At 37.2% G+C, this 21,104-nt stretch overlaps 1 protein-coding gene and 1 long non-coding RNA gene across 3 annotated transcripts in view; one reads left to right on the top strand and one right to left on the bottom strand.

Moving 5' to 3' along the window:
- LOC113904330 overlaps window positions 1-10,473 on the bottom strand; it is a 129,783-nt gene extending 119,310 nt beyond the window's left edge. For both annotated transcript variants that reach the window (XR_003514487.1, XR_003514486.1), the window contains exon 1: window positions 10,387-10,473. This is a non-coding gene — a long non-coding RNA (uncharacterized LOC113904330). The remainder of the gene's footprint in view (window positions 1-10,386) is intronic.
- Window positions 10,474-10,573: 100 nt separating this feature from the next.
- EMC2 (ER membrane protein complex subunit 2) overlaps window positions 10,574-21,104 on the top strand; it is a 53,018-nt gene continuing 42,487 nt past the window's right edge. The window contains exons 1-3 of the mRNA XM_027561313.1: window positions 10,574-10,679; window positions 17,533-17,646; window positions 18,162-18,226. Of these exons, the coding sequence (XP_027417114.1) occupies window positions 10,640-10,679; window positions 17,533-17,646; window positions 18,162-18,226 (219 nt within the window). The 5' untranslated portion in view covers window positions 10,574-10,639. The remainder of the gene's footprint in view (window positions 10,680-17,532; window positions 17,647-18,161; window positions 18,227-21,104) is intronic.

The raw sequence follows: 21,104 nt of genomic DNA, 5'->3' as shown, positions 1-21,104 counted from the left end.
GTCCATCCTAAAGGAAATCAGTCCTGAATATTCATTGGAAGGACTGCTGCTGAAGCTGAAACTCCAATACTTTGGCCACCTGATGCGAAGAACTGACTCATTTGAAAAGACCCTGATGCTAGGAAAGATTGAAGTTGGGAGGAGAAGGGGACAACAGAGGATGAGATGGTTGGATGGCATCGCCGACACGACAGACATGAGTTTGAGTGAACTCTGGGAGTTGGTGATGGACAGGGAGGCCTGGTGTGCTGCAGTCCATGGGGTCACAACGAGTCGGACATAACTGAGCGACTGAACTGAACTGAACTGAACCACAGTTGGTGACCTTGCTGTATGGGTTGTTAAATATTTTGCAAATCACTTTCATATGAGTCAGAGTAACCTTGAAAAAGGAGGAGGCAAAAGTGCAGGGCTTCTCCAATGGCTCAGCGGGTAAAGAATCTGCCTGCAATGCAAGAGACATAGGAAATGAAGGTTCAATCCCGGGGTAGGGAAGATCCCTTGCAGAAGGAAATGGCAATTCATTCCAGTATCCTCTCCTGAAAAATACCATGGACAGAGGAACCTGGTGGGCTACAGTCCAAAGGGTGGCGAAGAGTCAGACCTAACTGAGTGACAGAGTCAGAGTCAGAGAAGTGCAGGACAAACTCCAACCTGAGATTAAATTTCTTTCTTTTTCCAAGAGTAAAAACTGAGTTTTATAAGAATGGGTATTTTGTCCTTGCACACATGAATTTTTGTACTGAGATTTATGGCTACTGTGTCCCATGTAACTGTTCCCTGAAAATAACTAACAAAGTCTCCTTTGTTCACCACTCCTTTATTGCTTTCTTTCTTTAAAATGTAAAATCCTTCAATAATTTTGCTATTCAGAATGTGAATCTGGGAAGCAATCTGCCTCTTCCCATTAGGTAGTGATTTCACTTTATCAGTCCTTCTGGCAGCCTGGAATGTGAAACACATGTAATGTTCTACCTAGAAGGGCACCTGTGCAGCCAGGCAGATCCTAACTAGGGCTGCCTCAGCATTCAGAAGGAAGAGTGGCATGACAGTGAGGGTTGTTGGAATCATGCCCTATTCATATTTCAGACCTGTAATCAATTATCTGTTTGGGGGACAAGTACTGAGAAATTATAGTCTTGCTTAAGTTTATTAACAAACAATCATCAATGATATAGTATGGCAGTTACCCAGTGAATTATCAAAAAGGATTTCAGTCAATGTCTTTGGAATTTTCTAGTATTTCATGGAGATCTTGAATTATAGAATTTTAGAAATGCTGCCAGTTTTGAGAGTTATACTATTATTCTTGGGAAGATGTTTAAAAATTCTGAGTTACTTGGATATATTTGGAATCTTAGTAAAAAGAAATATGAAATTCTAGATAATTTCTCAAAGGTAGCAGCATTAATAATTCCCAACCCAATAAAAAAGTGAATAATTCCTGATTTGCATATCATAAAAAAAAACAAGTAAAATTTCAAGCCTCTGTGGGTTGGATATATTTCACCATGTCTTTTCTTCAACATAAGGTAACCATTGCTGAGCCATTAATAAATTACTAGTAAAAGACATTTCGTGGACTTGAAATAAAATTTTCATATGTCAAATAGCTTTTTAACAGCTTCTGAGCTATGTATGTCAAGTAGCTTCTGAGTCTAGCGATTACTACAGGTGAACACACACCCCTACCTCTCACCAAAAATGGAAGCTCCATCCAGAATGGAAGAAGAAGGATAATAATGGTTACTGTGGCAGTTATGGAGGTGCAGTTAGAATTTTCAAGAAAGAACTTGCTATTCAGCTGCAAGGAGGGTAGGGAGCTGGCAGCCTCTAGCTATCAAAGGCTTCAGGATTTATCTCAGCTTCTGAGTTGAGGCAATGCCCTTCCAGGCAGCCTCCAGCCAATGACTGAACATTTAGGGGTCCCAAGGCCTGGCTATTTTGCCCACTGTAAATTAATGTGTGCTAAGTTGCTTTAGTCATGTCCAGCTCTTTACAACCCTATGGACTGTAGTCTGCCAGGCTCCTCTGTCCATGGGATTCTCCAGGCAAGAATACTGGAGTGGGTTACCATGCCCTCCTCCAGGGGATTTTCCTGACCCAGGGACTGACCTGCATCTCTTCAAAGGTATCTCATCAGTTTATTTTTTTTTTAATTATTGTTTTTATTATTTATTTTTTTTACTTTACAATATTGTATTGGTTTTGCCATACATTGACATGAATCCACCAAGGGTGTACATGTGTTCCCATCCTGAACCCCCCTTCCACCTCCCTCCCCATCTCATCCCACCTCCCTCCCCATCTCATCCCACCTCCCTCCCCATCCCATCCCTCAGGGTCATCTCAGTGCACCAGTCCCGAGCACCCTGTCTCATGCATTGAACCTGGACTGGCGATTCATTCCACATATGATAATATACATGTTTCAATGCCATTCTCCCAAACCATCCCCTTCCCACAGAGTCCAAAAGACTGTTCTATACATCTGTGTTTCTTTTGCTGTCTTGCATACAGGGTGTCTCTTGCATTGGTAGGCAGATTCTTTACCACTAGCACCACTGGGAAGCCCCATAAGACTATTGTAATGGGTAATCTTTGCTCAGGAGCTTTTCTCATTGAGTTGGCTGATACTTAGTCAGACATAAATCATGAGACTCTTTGAGACTTTCTGTCCAATTCTGCTTCCTACTCTCCTTTGGCAGGTATCAGATATGCATCATGATCTGAAAGTATTCCATACCCAATCTTGTTTTCTCCCCCTTTTATCTTTTACACAGTTTCCCCTAGTAAATCTCTTGCATTCCCATGCCATCATCTGCTTCTCAGAGGCCCCAAATGACAGAACTACTAATAACTAAGAACCTATTGTGTGAAGGAGGAAGTGTTTGGGGAAGTTATTCAACCTACCCTGACTGTTCTTTCATCTGTAATGTGGGGTTGTTGTAAGAATTAAATGTAATAATCTACAAAGAGCAACCTACAAATGTATAGTGCCTCATATATAAGTACTCAATGACTTGTATATAACACTAAGAGTATTATTAGGCTATTATTATATGCTAGAGTTGCATGAGAATTTTTTATTACTTGTGTGTGTGTTAGTCACTCAGTAGTGTCTGACTCTGCGACCCCATGGACTGCAGCCTTCCACACTCCTCTGTCATGGGATTCTCCAGGCAAGAATATTGGAGTAGGTAGCCATTCCCTTTTCCTCCCAACCCAGGGATTGAAGCCAGGTCTCCTGCACTGCAGGAGGTTCCTTTATCACTGAGCCATCAGGGAAAATCCTCATTCATTATCAAATATTATTATGCTCATTTAACATATGAGGAAACTAGTGTTCAATGAAGTTAAAATAACTTGTTCAAATTACTTAATTTATATACCTCCACCTGGGATAAAAACTCAGCAAGTTCTGTAGAAAAGAGCGATGTACATGTATGTTAGCAAAGAATCTGCTGCTATTACCTAGAATGTAAAGGAGCTCCACATCCTATATGGCATGGTATATACAATTTATAACTAAAAATAAAACTACTTTGGGTACTCTTACATAAACCTAAATCTATACCCTTAATTCCACTAAGTATATGACATTAGAATCTAACAGTGAGTGCTTAAAATCAATAATTTGTCTAAAAGTTCAGAAGAGCTATATGTAATGCCACTGCCAATCCCTGATGAGCACTATCTGTGATTTTTATAGAATGGCTCTCAGTTTGGGTTTGATTGATGTTTTCTCATGATTAGATTGAGGTTATATTTAATATTCCATAATCTTGCTATTGCTAGAAAAATTGCATCAGATGAAATCATTCCTGCTTTGCCTGTCCCTGCTCCCACCCCACCCACATGACAAATGTTCAAGCCGATTATTAAAAGATGCAAAAGAAATAATGATAGAAACATGAGGAACAGAGGAAGCTAAATATTACAATGCTGAGAGAATTTCTAGTCAGGTGGGAACAATCTGAACTAAATGGCAGCTTTGGGAGCATACCTATATTGTTCCTTACTTCACAGTTTTAAGATAAAAAATTTTAAGTATAATTTAGAAAATTATGTTACATAAAGTTTTAAAAAGTTGACATTATGCTGTTTCCTCAGGAATGAGGTGGTACTGGACAGGTTGGAGGAATGGATTTAGAGTGGTCATTTTTCTTAGAGATGTTCTGCCAGGAAACCAGTCTCTTTCTTACATAAATCCATGAATTTGACTAAATAAACCCTCCTATATGAAAAAAAAAAAAAGCACATGATTTATGATCTGAAATAGGGCCACAATATGTCCAATGTGGTTAAAAGCCAACTTTAGCCAAGACTGGTCAGCATGATCTTAAAAAGCAAAAGATGGCCAGTAAAGATGACCTTGTGGCTTAGTGGCAAGGGTAAGATACAGGTTTGAGCAAATAACTTAGCCACTTGTGGCTAAAGTGATGCTACCAAACCACCAAAGAGAGGGAAGGGTGAAAAATGAAAATTACATCTGCAACAAGATATGTTACTATAAAAATGTGTAAGTTAATATTCAGTATATTTTTGTGTGACTTTTGTTTAGTGAAAAATACTCTCAAGAATATTTTTCAAGTAAAGAATTCAGTTATAGTTCTATTGTAGAAAGTGGAGTCTAGATGGGCTCCAGAGACCCCCAGGTCACAGTGATAGTACATAGAGACTCCCAGATGTTTGATACCCAAAGGAATATTTACAAAAACACATTTTTGCAAAAGAACTGTTACATATGCACAGATGTACGTGTATAGCAGAACTGAAAATGCACTTTGGGGAAATTAAATAAATATTGTTTGAAAAAGTGGACTTTTAAGTATAGTTATACATCTCAAAAAGAAATAGCTCTAATTTATTGCCCATGTGGGAGAAATTCTGTGTGTACTCTTTCTGCATGTGCTTTGCTCTTCATTCTTACAACCACGGCACAAAGGGGTAATTATCAGTCTGTGAATTCTACTGTGAAAGGACCAAAGTGATTTCACTGGAAATGTTTCCCAGAGATTCTCCTTTGTTTGTTTGTTTGTTTGTTTTAATAATGTAATTATATGTGAAATGAATGGCTGGAAAATTTTAAAGCATATATATTGTAAATGATGGCAAACTTGGAAAAACCAGGGGTGCCTAAATGCTGTGGTTGTGCCAATAAAGAAGGCATAGGCTCTTGGGTTTTGTGGGAATGTATTAAATTACATAACTTTCAAAAAATGTAATAAAAAACAAGGTTCAGAAGGTTCCTAAAACAACTCTATAGTAATCTGGATTTGGTAAATAAAACTCTACGGAAAACTTTCTTCCAGCTATGAACATGTTACAGTAAGAATCTAGTGTCAAGATGAAACAAGCAGTATTTTTCCTTAAATATAAAGGGATTGTGGTTATTATTCACTAATTAGAAACAATAACAGAATTTAAAAGCTACAATAAATTTTATATGAGAGTTGCATTAAGACTAATTTACTTTGATAGATAACTGTCAGAGTAGTAAATCGAGGTTATAAACTATGCTTCAAAATGATGTAGAATATTTGAATTCACTTTGATTAAGACAGAACAAAGCAGATAATAGATTCTAAATAAAAGATTTGATGACTATGTTGAATACTGCAAAAATGAATTACAATGGTATTATGCTTTGTCCTGTTAATGTACATTTTATAAATGTCACAAAACTTATTAAATTTAAGAAGTTGCTTTAGTCTTTCATAATGTCTGAAAACATTAATTAAGCAAACCATGACCATAAAAAAGAAGCCCTCTAAAGCACTCTGTGGGGCAATTTGGCTTGATAAATAATCAAAGCTTATCCTATCTCAAAGAAAATGTGAGCTTATTCAAAGTTATTCCTTTCTAACCCTAACTCATTCTATTGTGTTGATATTCTAACTATTCAAACATGATTTTGCAGGAAAAAAATGAAAATCATATATAGGTTCATATCTTAAAAAGCATGTAATAGATCACATCCATGTCCCTTTTTATTCTGCTGTTGAAATCATTAAATGAAACAGTACTTCATATGGTGTTGGACATGGCATAATCTAATATTTTTCTGCTTGGATAGTTTCCTGATATTTGTTACCAATACAGGGCAGCTGTTCAATCAGATAAACTGGATTAAAATTTTTAATATGCATGAATGAAAACTTTTTCAAAGGAATGGGAAGATGAAAAGTACAACTTGGAAAACATTTGTAAAGGTAGATGTATAGAAAGTATGCTTAATGTTCATGTTTCCAAGATTATGGTTTTATCTATAGAAGATATTTCTTTTTATTTATTTTATAATTACACTATAAAATGTTAAAAAAGAATATGGAAGTTTTGTTACTGACATGCCAGTGCTCTCCCAAGTATGTCTGAGGAAAGCAAGTTTTATTGGACATCTGAGATGTCCTAAAGTATAAAAAGTCACTTTCTTCACTTCAGAGAGTACTACTGGTGACAAACATTTTTTCCTGTAAATATTTCACCTTTCATCTATGAACCAAACAACTCATCTCCTCCCTATGAATTTCTCATCTTTGTTATTTACTAGGGAGAAGGCAATGGCACCCCACTCCAGTACTCTTGCCTGGAGAATCCCGTGGATGGAGGAGCCTGGTACAGAGCGGACACGACTGAGCGACTTCACTTTCACTTTTCACTTTCATGCTTTGGAGAAGGAAATGGCAACCCACTCCAGTGTTCTTGCCTGGAGAATCCCAGGGATGGTGGAGCCTGGTGGGCTGCCGTCTATGGGGTCACACTGAAGTGACTTAGCAGCAGCAGCAGCAGTAGCAAGAACTTGAGCAAATAATTTAATTTCAGGACCTCAGATTAAGAGACATGAACAATGTCCATTAGTGATTTTCAAAATATGGGTCCTTACCGTATTACTGGGTCGTAACAAATATTTTTACAAAATAAAATGGAATTTATTCAATTTGAATAGAAAATATAGAGGACTTGCATTCGTGCTAAGTTTCTTCAGTTCAGTTCAGTTCAGTTGCTCAGTAGTGTCTGACTCTTTGCGACCCCATGAATCGCAGCACGCCAGGCCTCCCTGTCCATCACCAACTCCCGGAGTTCACTCAGACTCACGTCCATCGAGTCAGTGATACCATCCAGACATCTCATCCTCTGTCATCCCCTTCTCCTCCTGCCCCCAATCCCTCCCAGCATCAGAGTCTTTTCCAATGAGTCAACTCTTCGCATCAGGTGCCCAAAGTACTGGAGTTTCAGCTTTAGCATCATTCCTTCCAAAGAAATCCCAGGGCTGATCTCCTTCAGAATGGACTGGTTGGATCTCCTTGCAGTCCAAGGGGCTCTCAAGAGTCTTCTCCAACACCACAGTTCAAAACCATCAATTCTTTGGCGCTCAGCCTTCTTCACAGTCCAACTCTCACATCTATACATGACCACAGGAAAAACCATAGCCCTGACTAGACGAAGTTACTTCAGCTGTGTCCAACTCATTGTGACCCTATGGACTGTGGCCTGCCAAGCTCCTCTGTCCATGGGATTCTCCAGGCAGGAATACTGGAGTGGATTGTCATGCTCTCCTTCAGGGGATCTTCCCGACCTAGGTATCAAACCAGTGTCTCTTTTGTCTCCTGCATTGGCAGGCGGGTTCTTAACCACTGAGCCACCTGGGAAGCCCCAATATATGACAAGACACATTAAAAAGCTAGTGTGCAAATGCTGTTTCAGTTTTAAATATCTATATGCATATTGTGTGATGTAAAATGTATTCCTTAATGTAAGATCCAGGCAAAAATGTTTGACATATGGTTTCCAAAAGAATCACACGTTCCTTATAAATCTAAAATGAAATTATTCTAGTTTACAGCTCAAAAACTCTACTGATTTCTTTTAACCTCATGTCACATAGTTTATTGACTGATAGACATCAGTAGCTGGCTACAAGGGCATTTAGTTAAAGGGAGTGGAAAATATTTATCCCTCAATTAGATGTACTTATCAGTTCAGTTGCTCAGTCATGTTCGACTCTTTGTGACTTGCATGGACTGCAACACACCAGGCTTCCCTGGCCATCACCAACTCCCGGAGCTTGTTCAAACTCATGTCCATCAAGTCGGTGATGCCATCCAACCATTTCATCCTCAGTCATCCCCTTCTCCTCCTGCCTTCAATCTTTCCCAGCATCAGGGTCTTGTTATACCCACTGTATGTCATTCAAAGACAACTCCTTGGGCTTTCATGCCCTCTGGGTAAATGCCAGACCCAAAGCAGATAGGAATTTGACATGTTTGAGAAATAGAAATAGATGAAAATGGTTGGGATCTAGTGAAAAGAGAATAGTAAGATATGAAGGAAGAGATGTAGGAGGGAGCTGCATTGAGTAAAACCCTGTAAACCATGGTAAAGTGTTTATAGAGTATATTTTTGTTGCTGGCGGGGAGCAATTTGAAAACTGTAAGCAAAGGACTTTTTGTGTTTTTGTTTGTTTGTTTGTTTTTCTTTTAAAAGACCAGGAGGACTACTGCATAGAAAATAGATTTATACAGCAAGAATGAAGCTAAGGAGGTTAGGAGACTATGACACTCATTCAGGTGAGAGATGATCTTAGCATCAATTAAGGTAGTAGCAGTGGAGACAAAAAACAAAAAATAGATGGATTTGGAAAAATACAATACAGGATCTGCTAACAGATTTGATATAAAGGGGTTGCTAGAATTTTAGTTTGTCACACCAGGTGGATGTTTCACCAATTCTGATGGGGCCCATGATGGCAGGAATACAGACTTCTGTTTGGGAGATGTTAAATTTGAGATACATACTAGTTATCTAAGTGGATATGTCAAAAAAGTAGAATTGGGTTTCGGGGCAGAAGTAAGGACTGCTGGATTTGTACATTTGGGCATCAGTATATAGATACTATTTATAGCCACAGGACTGTTACTTCCCTGAGTGTCATGCAGTATCTCTTAATTTTGATAACAACTCAAGTAGATATTTTCTTTTTATATTGATGAGTAGCCTCTCTTTATATCTGAGCAACTCTCATATTCAAAAATACATACATTGAAAGTCAAGCAGCTACTAAATGATGGAGCCTGGAATTTCTTAATTTTTCGAATGAAGCCTTTTTTAAAAGATCTGGTCTGCAGAGAGTGAATCTCATTCAGAATTTAAACCAAGTTTATAAATTTAGTAGTCTTTTCTATCCTTTTGCAACTTCCCTTGAGCAGGTGCCAGTGACAAGTTTTTTGGTTTTTTTTTTTTTTTTTTTTAACTCTATTCCTTTGGCATATGGGATAGGACTCTGTTTTCCTTTTTTCTCATATCTTGACTTTCTTCTTCACTGGCCTTCAACTATATCTTTCATGCAGAGATTTCTAGCCTTCTTTCTTCTCTTTACATATTTCCCCTTTACATTTTTATGTTTTCATTGGTTCAAATACTAAACATATGCTTATCTCATAAGTGTTAGTCACTTAGTCGTGTCTGACTCTTTTCGAACCCACGGACTGTTGCCTGCCAGTCTCCTCTGTCCATGGGCTTCTCCAGGCGAGAATATTGGAGTGGGTTGCTGTTGCCTGCCAGTCTCCTCTGTCCATGGGCTTCTCCAGGCGAGAATACTGGAGTGGGTTGCTATTCCCTTCTCCAGGGGATCTTCCTGACCCAGGGTTGCAACCCGGGTCTCTTGCATTGCACGCAAACTCTTTAACGGTCTGAGTCACCAGGGAAGCCCAAATATACGCTTATGACCCTCAATTATTTTGCTTCCAATGCAGACATTTCCCACCCCCTCCCCCCCCGCCCCCGGCTCCAGGTTCAAAGGTTTCCTGAAATCAATTAGCCTGGAGGTTCCCCCATGCGATTAAAGAGGAGGAGCGAAGTGCAGGGGCTGTGAAGGTCTCATTTGATTTGTATATTCATTCATATTTCCTTATAATCATTATATCGACTGCTTCTATGGAGTTTCAAAACTAGAGTGGCAAGCAGACAGTGAAGCACGGGGAGCGTTAACTAAGGGTTTAGCGCGGCACGATGCCCTTCGTGTAAACATTAAGTCCTCGGCCACAGGGGCATAATGTACAAACACAGAACCCTGCTTAGTTCCTCAAACAGATTTAAAGAACATTTTTTGAAGTGGATCAGTTTTGCCGAACATTAAAAAAGAAATCGAAGGCAAATCCCTTCACTGAAGGAGTAAAGTTGGGCACAGATGAGAGATTCGAGCAGAATGCTGCACTGCAGCAGGTCATGAAGAGAATAAGGTACTGATTAGGGAGTGAGCAGAGAATGAAGCACCCATGTAGAAAAAAATGAAAAACCGGGGATGGCATACATAAAAAAAAACAAAACAAAAACAAAAACCAAGAAAACAACCCAGCTTTTGTTAAGTCATGGTAAAACACACACCTCAAGCCAAGCCGGCTCCAGCGGCTCCGCCGAGGTGTCCTCACAGTCCCAGCGCGCCGCGCGCCGCCCAGCTCGCTCCGCCCAGTTCCCCGACTGCCCTAAGTTAGAGCCGCGTGCACGTGCGCAACGGATCCCGCCCCCTTCGCTCCCTCGGCCAATGAGAACTGGTGTCGTAATTCGCCACTGCTTGGTATCGTGTCGCGTGACCACGTCTCCCCGCCCCCTCACCCAGCCACCTCCAGGTTCTGAGAAGATGGCGAAGGTGTCAGAGCTGTACGACGTCACTTGGGAAGGTAACTGCGGGCGGGGTGGCCGCGGAGAGACCGAAAGCCGCAGGAGGCGGTTCGGGAGTACCTGCTGCCCTCGGAGACCTGGATTCTCCGTTCTCTCTTCGGCTCTAGTCCGGCCGAGCTGGGGTGATAGCTGAGGTAGTTGGCTGAGGTGGAGGTGGAGGTGGAGGCTGACCCCTTCCTTGGTTCGGCCTCTGACTGGAGTCTGCAGTGGTCCTCACCGCTTGGGTCGGTAGACTGACTGACTGACCAACCGGCCTACCACTGCGCCCACCCAGCGGCCAAGGGCAGCTTCATCTATAAGGCAACCGGGATCTGCGGCTGTCACACTTTTCCTGTGGCTGCTGGGCGGCGCGGAGGAGGCGGGATAGCTGCCCGCTGAAGCGTCTTTACAGCCGAGAAATCCAGGGCCTGTAAAGGTCCTTCAAATACTCTGTAAGGGGTAACAACTCTGTGTAGTAAAGTGTTTGGAAAACCCGTAAACATATCTGATTATTTCCCCTGCCAGTTTACATTCCCTTCTCTCTTCAAAACTGGGTTTCTGATTTCCCCCCTTTTAAAATGATCCCCTGTCCCACTCCCCTCAAGACGAATTTACACACACGACCCAACTTGCTTCTTATTCCCTGCCAGTAATTCCTTTTCTGAAGGTGAAATAAGTTCTCGTTTAATGAGGTGGAGTTGGCTTTAAATTTTGAAGCAGTCAAACTTTGAACCAATTCTGAAAGAGATTTTCCCTTAAAATCTTGAGTGGGAGGAGTGCATGCTTAAGAAAAGAACCTTGAGTTTCTCTAAGGCATGGAATTTGTGTAATTGAAGTTTATATATCCAGCGTTTCACAGTAGACTTCAGTAGCTTGTTTGTTGGGATATTTCAATGATGTTATTTATTTAAAATATTTTATTAACGCCTAATGACATGTGGACTGAGAGTTGTATTGGTTGTTCAGTGTCTAGTAAATCTCTCGAATATTGAAAGTTGTGAACAATAATGTTAAATGGCAAAATTCCTTTATTCTGCAACTAATTAAGTGATTTATTATTGGTTTTGTGGCCTCTAGCATACTGTGAACCACTGTGTTCCTACCTGTACTGGGCAATCTATTGAAGTATTATGTTCTTAGTGCTAGATCTTGACGATACCAAATTAAGTAACACACAGTCCCTACCTTTAGGGAGCTCATAATCTGGTGGAGAAAGATAGACTTGTAAAAACGTAGTTTTAAAAGGCTGTGTCAGGATATATTCTTTTCAGTAGCTATGTGGCTATTATTTTTAATGCTTTTAAAAAATGTTTCAAATAGTTCATGGTTTTTTTGAAAGTGCTATTTTGAAGGTATGTTCAACATAAATTTCCTAGATGATAATATCATGTGTAGACACATAGGAAACGAGTAGATGCAGTCGAGGTGATTTAACTGAGTAGCTTAGACCTTACACTCTGGATATTGTAAAGATGAGTGACATAATTACTTAGATGAGTAAATAATTACTTCACAGGTTTGTTGAGGAACAAAAGGGAAAAAATATGTTGAAGTGCTTTTAAACTATTAAATAACATAAAAAAAAAATGATCTGGCTCCTGCCTGTGTCTCCAGCTTTATCTTAAGCTACTCTCCCAGTTCCCTGGTAGCTCGGATGGTAAAGTGTCTGCCTACAGTGCAGGAGACCCAGGTTTGATCCCTGGGTCAGGAAGATCCCCTGCAGAAGGAAATGGCAACCCACTCCAGTATTCATTCCTGGAAAATCCCATGGACTGAGGAGCCTGGTGGGCTACAGTGCATGGGGTCGCAAAGAGTCGGACACGACTGAGCGACTTCACTTCACTTCACTCCATTCTCCCCCATTACTCTTTGATCTGGCCATGCTGGCTTTTGTTGAATTCCCTATGTGCCATGCTCCTCTTGTCTTAAGACTGGACATAAGCTATTCCTTCTGATCAAAGTGTTCTTACCTCCTTCTTCTAGTCTTATACTCTACCTATTATACTCTATCTGATTTCTTAGAATTCTGCTCAAAAGTCACATTCATACTTCAGAGAGCCTTCCCGCCCCCCTTCCCGCCCCCACTCCCCATCCCCTCCCATTCCTATCCCCATACCAAAGTTTAAAAGAAAAAGACAACAAAAAAGCAACAAAATTTACCCTTGGTCTTTTAACTATGTATCCTCATACTATTGAAATACTTACCAATTGTGTTACATTTAAAAATTTTGTCTCTCCTAGAATGAAGAGAAGGCCCAGGCCTTTCTTGTTCTAGAGGGTGACATACTGGAGGAATTCAGTAATCTGTTGACTAAATGAATTATTAGTAGGATTAAAAATGAACATTAGGGACTTCCCTGGTGGTCTGGTGGCTAAGACTCTGTGATCCCAATGCCATGGATCCAGATTTGATCTCTGATCAGGGAACTATTGATGAGCCTCATCTAAGGGTGAGCATGCTGCATCTAAAGATTCCACAAGCCACAACCAAAAGAAAAAAAAAAAAGCCCCAAAGATCCTGCATACTCAACTTAAAAAAAAAGAAGATTCTGCATGATGCAACTAACCTGGTGTGGCTAAATTATACATATACACATACATATATATAAGAATGTTAACAAATCATCACAAAGAAAGACTAAAGTAATTTTTTTAGTGTTGGAATGATTTTTTTAGTATCTTAGATGGTATACTTAACAGTATACCATTTGCTCATTTATAATTAATGAGTAGAATTAAAATTGTATTTTAGGGCACTTATAGGAAAAGAATATTATAGATTTTTCTTTCAGAGACTTAGGGTAACAAGAGGGTGATGGGAGGACCCTCAGGGATAGTTTTTTGTTTCAATTTTTTGCAGGAGGGAGTGTCAGTTGACCTGTGTCTTTTAAGAATTCCATTGAATACCATCATTAATTTAAGTAATGGAAATTGTTAGTTCAAAGACTCGTGTGATTCTTGTAATAGGAAAATTTATCACATATTTATAAAAGACATATACTAAAACTCTTAGTCTTTATTGGGCTCTGTAAAAAAAAGTAGGTATATGGTTTATTTATTCAGCCAGTTGAAAGTTACTGATGTTTATTATTAAATATATAGAGGAATTTGCAGGTGGGAAAGAGAGTTGAAGGAGGGTATAGTCAAGTCAGGTCTCTTGAGAATAGGGGGTTTGGGCAGAGTATGGGTAGGATGCCTAGCACAAAGCCTGGCCTATAATTGGCATTGAATGAGTATTTGAAAAAATAATTTATTGAAAATGAGGGGATTTTAGTTGTATATTCTCACTGTCTCTACTTCTCTTTATTCAGTCAAACAACCACAAATTGGTTTCAGTACTCTATTAGTTCAGTAAAATTTCTAGAGAGATCTAATGCCCAGTCTAATGTATCTGTTTTGTACATCTATTACATTTGTCATTGCAGATCATTCCCTCTGAACAATTCTTTTGTTGGTTTCTTAATAGCATTAGGCTCTCTTATTATTTTTCAGAACTTTGCTGCATTCTCTACATCCGTTTGCTCCTTAATTTTTGATGTCCTCAGTAGTCCTTTCCTTAGCCCTCTTATTAATTTGTTATTGGTGATGATGAATCCTGAGTTCAATAGACTCCTGACTGATGCAGACATAGATGTTATGTGGTCTGTGAATGTCCTGAAATCATATGCAAAATTGAATGTGTGTGTGTGTTTTCTCTTTATTTATTTTTTTAAATGTATTTGTTTTTAATTGAAGGGTTGGTTTCTACCAAATATCAACATGAAACAGCCATAGGTTTACCCATGGCCCCTCCCACTTGAACATCCCTAAGAATGTTTTTTTTTTTTTTCTTTTTTTTTCCTAAGAATGTTTTTAAACATGTACATATTTCTGGAAAAAGTTGGTTCAGAGGTTTCATCAGCTTCAAAGAGCTTGAAAAAGATTTAATGTCTTCTGTGGGTAATCATCTACACCTAGCTCTAATTACTGTATTAGTCTATATGCTAAATGACATATTAAACATATATTTCAGTACTTTGCGCCAGGCACTGTTCCCATTATGCAGCATTCTTAACTTGTAAAAAAAGCAATAGAATACAAAGGTTAAACTAAACGGAACAGATCAAATATGGAGTCAGGTTTGTTCTTCCCTATTTTACCCTGCTCTCTTAATTTTTCCTCTTCTGGTGACTGAAGCTTCAGATTTTTTTTTCTCAGGGTCTCTAGGAGAAGTCTTTGACAGAGAAACATGTTCCCCACCCCTGTAATGGGTTATATAAATGAAGAATTAACCTGAGCTCCATTTTGCAATGTCCAGTAGAAACTGCTTTCCTTTCCTTTGCCCTCTCCCCCTAATCTAGGTGTGTTGGGCAATTTCCCAGTCCCTTAGCACATTCAGTCAGTTCAGTTCAGTCGCTCAGTCATGTCCGACTCTTTGCGACCCCATGAATCGCAGCACACCAGGCCTCCCTGTCCATCACAAACTCCCGGAGTTCACTCAAACTCATGTCCATCGTGTCGGTGATGCCATCCAACTATCTCCTGTTGTCCCCATTTCCTCCTGCCTTCAATCTTTCGCAGCATCAGTGTCTTTTCAAATGAATGGGTTCTTTGCGTCAGGTGGCCAAAGTATTGGAGTTTTAGCTTCAGCATCAGTCCTTCCAATGAATATACAGGACTGATTTCCTTTAGAATGGACTGGTTGGATCTCCTTGCAGTGCAAGGGACTCTCAAGAGTCTTCTCCAAAACCACAGTTCAAAAGCATCAATTCTTTGGCACTCAGCTTTCTTTATAGTCCAACTCTCACATCCATACATGACTACTGGAAAAACCATAGCTTTGACTAGAGGGACCTTTGTTGGCAAAGTAATGTCTCCACTTGTTAATAAGACCATTTTTTTGTAAATTCAGGTAGGGTCTATTATCATCTTATGATTATTTGTGTTTTCTTTTGTAGACTTTGAACTGTACATATAAAAGTAGTGAAAATCCCACGTGTTTCTCTTTAATTTATTCTCTAGAAGAATAGCATATTGTTATTGATAATTTAACTCATGTATTCAGTAACATTCAATAACAACTCAAATCAGCTATTTAAATCTATACAACATGTGTGTCAGTAGAAGGAAGAAGGTAACTTTATATGAATATGTAAGATTTTTCAGAGGTAAGAGTAGAAAGTATGTATGTACCTGGTGAATTGGACAGTTCATTCTACCTTAACTATATAAAAAAGGGATCTTTTTTTCTGATTAGGTACTCTCCCACCCCCAGTTATAATTTTGCTTTTATCAAAATGCTGTTCTTTGAAATTCCAGAGTTCCCTATCGTATTATAACATGCAAAGTTGTTCTCTCAACTTTCATTGTTTGCTAGTGCCTTTGACCTTACTTTACATTTTCGTTTTATTATTTATTCTTTTTATTTTTATTTTTATTTTTATTTTTTTTTTATTTTTATAAAAATATTTTATAAAAAAATTTTTTATAAAATTTTATAAAATTTTATAAAATTTTATAAAATTTTATAAAATTTTATAAAATTTATAAAAATTTATAAAATTTTTTATTTTTATAAAAATATTTTATAAAAAAATTTTTTATAAAATTTTATAAAATTTTATAAAATTTTATAAAATTTTATAAAAAAATATAAAAAATATAAAATAAAAAAATAAAAAAAATATAAATATATAATTTATAATTAATATAATTATATATAATATAATTATAATATAATATAATTATAATATAATATAATTATATATATATAATATTATTATTATATATTATATATAATATATTATATTATATATATATATAATATATATATATATTATATATATATATATTATTATAATATATATATATTATAATAATATATATATATATTATAATATATATATATATTATATATATATATAATATAATAATATATAATAATATATAATATATAATAATATATAATAATAATAATATAATTATAATATAATATAATATAATTATATATAATATAATAATATATAAAAAATATAATATATAATTTATATATATAAATATATAAATATATAAAAAAATAAAATAAAAAAAATATAAAAAATATAAAATAAAAAATAAAATAAAAAAAATATAAAAAAATATAAAAAAAAATATAAAAAATTTTATAAAATTTTATAAAATTTTTTATTTTTATAAAAATATTTTATAAAAAATTTTTTTATAAAATTTTATAAAATTTTATAAAATTTTATAAAATTTTATAAAATTTTATAAAAAAATATTTTATAAAAAAATATTTTTATTTTTATTATTATTCGTTTTATTCTTTATATATAAGCAAAAATTTCCTTTGTCTTAATTTTTCTGTGTTGATTTCCTTATGTACTTGTATTTTGTATGTTATATGGACTGTTGTAGTAATGTTTTAAGGGAGTTTTGTGATAAATGTTCCTTCAGTGCTGATAGCCTAATATGATACCCTTATTATGAAAATTTTATATTCTTGAGTCAGTGGAGCACTTTGAATTTTTTGAGAGTTCAGTGTGTAATATTATTCAGTTTTCTGAAAAAATAATCCTTAGCTTTTGTCAAATTCCAAACATTGTAACCTCAAAAAATCATGATCCATAGTTGCCTGAAAGGATAGAGGATCTTTGTAGCAGATCAATGCCATATAGTAAAGATAGCTGTAATATCAGTTGCATTTTCAGTCTTCTAAAGGATCTGTTGCTCTTGTTAAATTGATTTTCCACTTTATGAAATTTGAGACACCACAGATTTTACATTAGTGTGAGTGTATTTTCTTTACACAAGGTGAAAGTTGATTTCATCTTGTCAATTTGTTTGACATTAATCAAATATTTGTATATATAATTGCAAGCTTATTTTTTTCAGAAATGCGAGATAAAATGAGAAAATGGAGAGAAGAAAACTCACGAAATAGTGAGCAAATTGTGGAAGTTGGAGAGGAATTAATTAGTGAATATGCTTCTAAGCTTGGAGATGATAGTAAGTTTTTAAATCTATTATGTTCATGCTCAGCACATGTTTCATTTACAGTTTAGTTTTTTTTTTTAATCCTGCCATTATGATTTTTCTGCCCTTAATATCAATCCATGATTTATTAATGTTTAAAATACTTCTCAGGAAGTCTGAATGATAACTTTTATTTTTAGAGGGACTTATAATTATTGGTAGTAGTGAAGCTATCAAATAGACATTTTTGTTTTAAAGCTCACAAGGCTGTAGTCCTGGGCAGATCAAAAATGTATTTCACAATGAATCTTTTAAAACAGGAAAGTTATTAAATAATGACTTTTTTTTAACCTGGTAAGATATTAAAATATTATGCATTGCTAAAAATTTCAGGATGCTTTTTCCTTAATTCCAGATGTAATATAATAAATCACTTTTCAGTTGTAAATAATGTTCTTTAAAATATCAGAAGCAAGAAAAATTCATTATCTAATTTCTGTTGTGAGATTTTTATATTAAATTCAGTTTTTTCCTGTTTGTGTATTTAGTTTGGATCATATATGAACAGGTGATGATTGCAGCCCTCGACTATGGTCGGGATGACTTGGCATTGGTGAGTATATTTTATGTTATATTTAATTTCCTTCACAAAGTATGTATAAGCAGTATGTGGCTTGTAGTGAATGCTTTCTGTAGCTGCTTTTTAGTGCTAGTCTTGAGTTGGTAGGACGGACTAGGTACTTTGGGACACATTATGTTTTTATATCTTTTTAGCAATCCTGAAAAGTAGATATTTAGTATCCCAGTTTCACTGAAGAGGTTAAATTAGTTGGTGAAGGTAGTTTACTTAATAGGTGGTTTATACTATATTATAGAGTTAAACATATAGTTTAAAACAGATTTGTCTTTTGGGTTGTTAAATGGCTTATGTTGTATATAACGTTAAATGTTGTTTTGAGATATTTTAAATGTATATCTTAAAATTATTAGAAAATCCTAACATGTACAGACGGAGAAGGCAATGGCACCCCACTCCAGTACTCTTGCCTTGAAAATCCCATGGATGGAGGAGCCTGGTAGGCTGCAGTCCATGGGGTCACTAGAGTCGGACACAACTGAGCGACTTCACTTACACTTTTCACTTTCATGCATTGGAAAAGGATATGGCAACCTACTCCAATGTTCTTGCCTGGAGAATCCCAAGGACGGGAAGCCTGGTGGGCTGCCATCTATGGGTCCACAGAGTCAGACACGACTGAAGCGACTTAGTAGCAGCAGCAGCAACATGTACAGAACATGACTTAAAATACTCATCAGATCAGATCAGATCAGTCGACCAGTCGTGTCCGACTCTTTGCGACCCCATGAATCGCAGCACGCCAGGCCTCCCTGTCCTTCACCAACTCCCGGAGTTCACTCAGGCTCACGTCCATCGAGTCAGTGATGCCATCCAGCCATCTCATCCTCTGTCATCCCCTTCTCCTCCTGCCCCCAATCCCTCCCAGCATCAGAGTCTTTTCCAATGAGTCAACTCTTCACATGCGGTGGCCAAAGTACTGGAGTTTCAGCTTTAGCATCATTCCTTCCAAAGAAATCCCAGGGCTGATCTTCAGAATGGACTGGTTGGATCTCCTTGCAGTCCAAGGGATTCTCAAGAGTATTCTCCAACACCACAGTTCAAAAGCATCAATTCTTTGGCGCTCAGCCTTCTTCACAGTCCAACTCTCACATCCATACATGACCACAGAAAAACCATAGCCTTGACTAGATGAACCTTTGTTGGCAAAGTAGTCTCTGCTTTTGAATATGCTATCTAGGTTGGTCATAACTTTCCTTCCAAGGAGTAAGCGTCTTTAATTTCATGGCTACAGTCACCATCTGCAGTGATTTTGGAGCCCAGAAAAATAAAGTCTGACACTGTTTCCACTGTTTCCCCATCTATTTCCCATGAAGTGATGGGACCGGATGCCATGATCTTCATTTTCTGAACGTTGAGCTTTAAGCCAACTTTTTCACTCTCCACTTTCACTTTCATCAAGAGGCTTTTTAGTTCCTCTTCACTTTCTGCCATAAGGGTGGTATCATCTGCATATCTGAGGTGATTGATATTTCTCCCGGCAATCTTGATTTCAGCTTGTGCTTATTCCAGTCCAGCATTTCTCATGATGTACTCTGCATATAAGTTAAATAAGTAGAGTGACAATATACAGCCTTGATGTACTCCTTTTCCTATTTGGAACCAGTCTGTTCCATGTCCAGTTCTTACTGTTGCTTCCTGACCTGCATACAGATTTCTCAAGACGCAGGTCAGGTGGTCTGGTATTCCCGTCTCTTTCAGAATTTTCCACAGTTTTTTGTGATCCACACAGTCAAAGGCTTTGGCATACGCAATAAAGCAGAAATAGATGCTTTTCTGGAACTCTCTGGCTTTTTCCATGATCCAGCAGATGTTGGCTGTTTGATCTCTGGTTCCTCTGCCTTTTCTAAAACCAGCTTGAACATCAGGAAGTTCACAGTTCACATATTGCTGAAGCCTGGCTTGGAGAATTTTGAGCATTACTTTACTAGTGTGTGAGATGAGTGCAATTGTGCGGTAGTTTGAGCATTCTTTGGCATTACCTTTCTTTGGGATTGGAATGAAAACTGACCTTTACCAGTCCTGTGGCCACTGCTGAGTTTTCCAAATTTGCTGGCATATTGTGTGCAGCACTTTCACAGCATCATCTGTCAGGATTTGGAATAGCTCAACTGGAATTCTCTCACCTCCACTAGCTTTGTTCGTAGTGATGCTTTCTAAGGCTCACTTGACTTCACATTCCAGGATGTCTGGCTCTAGGTGAGTGATCACACCATCGTGATCATCTGGGTCATGAAGATCTTTTTTGTACAATTCTTCTGTGTATTCTTGCCATCTCTTCTTAATATCTTCTGCTTCTGTTAGGTCCATACCGTTTCTCTCCTTTATCGAGCCCATCTTTGCATGAAATGTTCCTTTGGTATCTCTGATTTTCTTGAAGAGCTCTCTAGTCTTTCCCATTCTGTTGTTTTCCTCTATTTCTTTGCATTGATCGCTGAAGAAGGCTTTCTTATCTCTTCTTGATATTCTTTGGAACTCTGCATTCAGATGTTTATATCTTTCCTTTTCTCCTTTGGTTTTCGCTTCTCTTCTTTTCACAGCTATTTGTAAGTCCTCCCCAGACAGCCATTTTGCTTTTTTGCATTTCTTTTCCATGGGGTATTTAAGTGAGGCCTGATGCATTATGAAAGTAAGTTGTAATTTAATTTTAATCAATTTTAAAGAAAAATAATAGCTATATTTTTAAACACTCATATGCTAGGCATTATTCTAAATGATTTACATCATTTTTATTTTTATTTTGCATGCTTTATTTGATCTATATAATTATTTCTTAATTTGACTTGTTTCATAGTATCACTATATTGATTGTATAAATCAGGAAGCAGTGGTTTCTGTTTTGTAATCCTGACCT

This window comes from Bos indicus x Bos taurus, chromosome 14 (genome assembly GCF_003369695.1).
Source record: "Bos indicus x Bos taurus breed Angus x Brahman F1 hybrid chromosome 14, Bos_hybrid_MaternalHap_v2.0, whole genome shotgun sequence".
NCBI classification, from domain to species: domain Eukaryota; kingdom Metazoa; phylum Chordata; class Mammalia; order Artiodactyla; family Bovidae; genus Bos; species Bos indicus x Bos taurus.
Note: the sequence above shows the minus strand (reverse complement) of the source record. Positions and strands in the feature narration are given on the sequence as shown.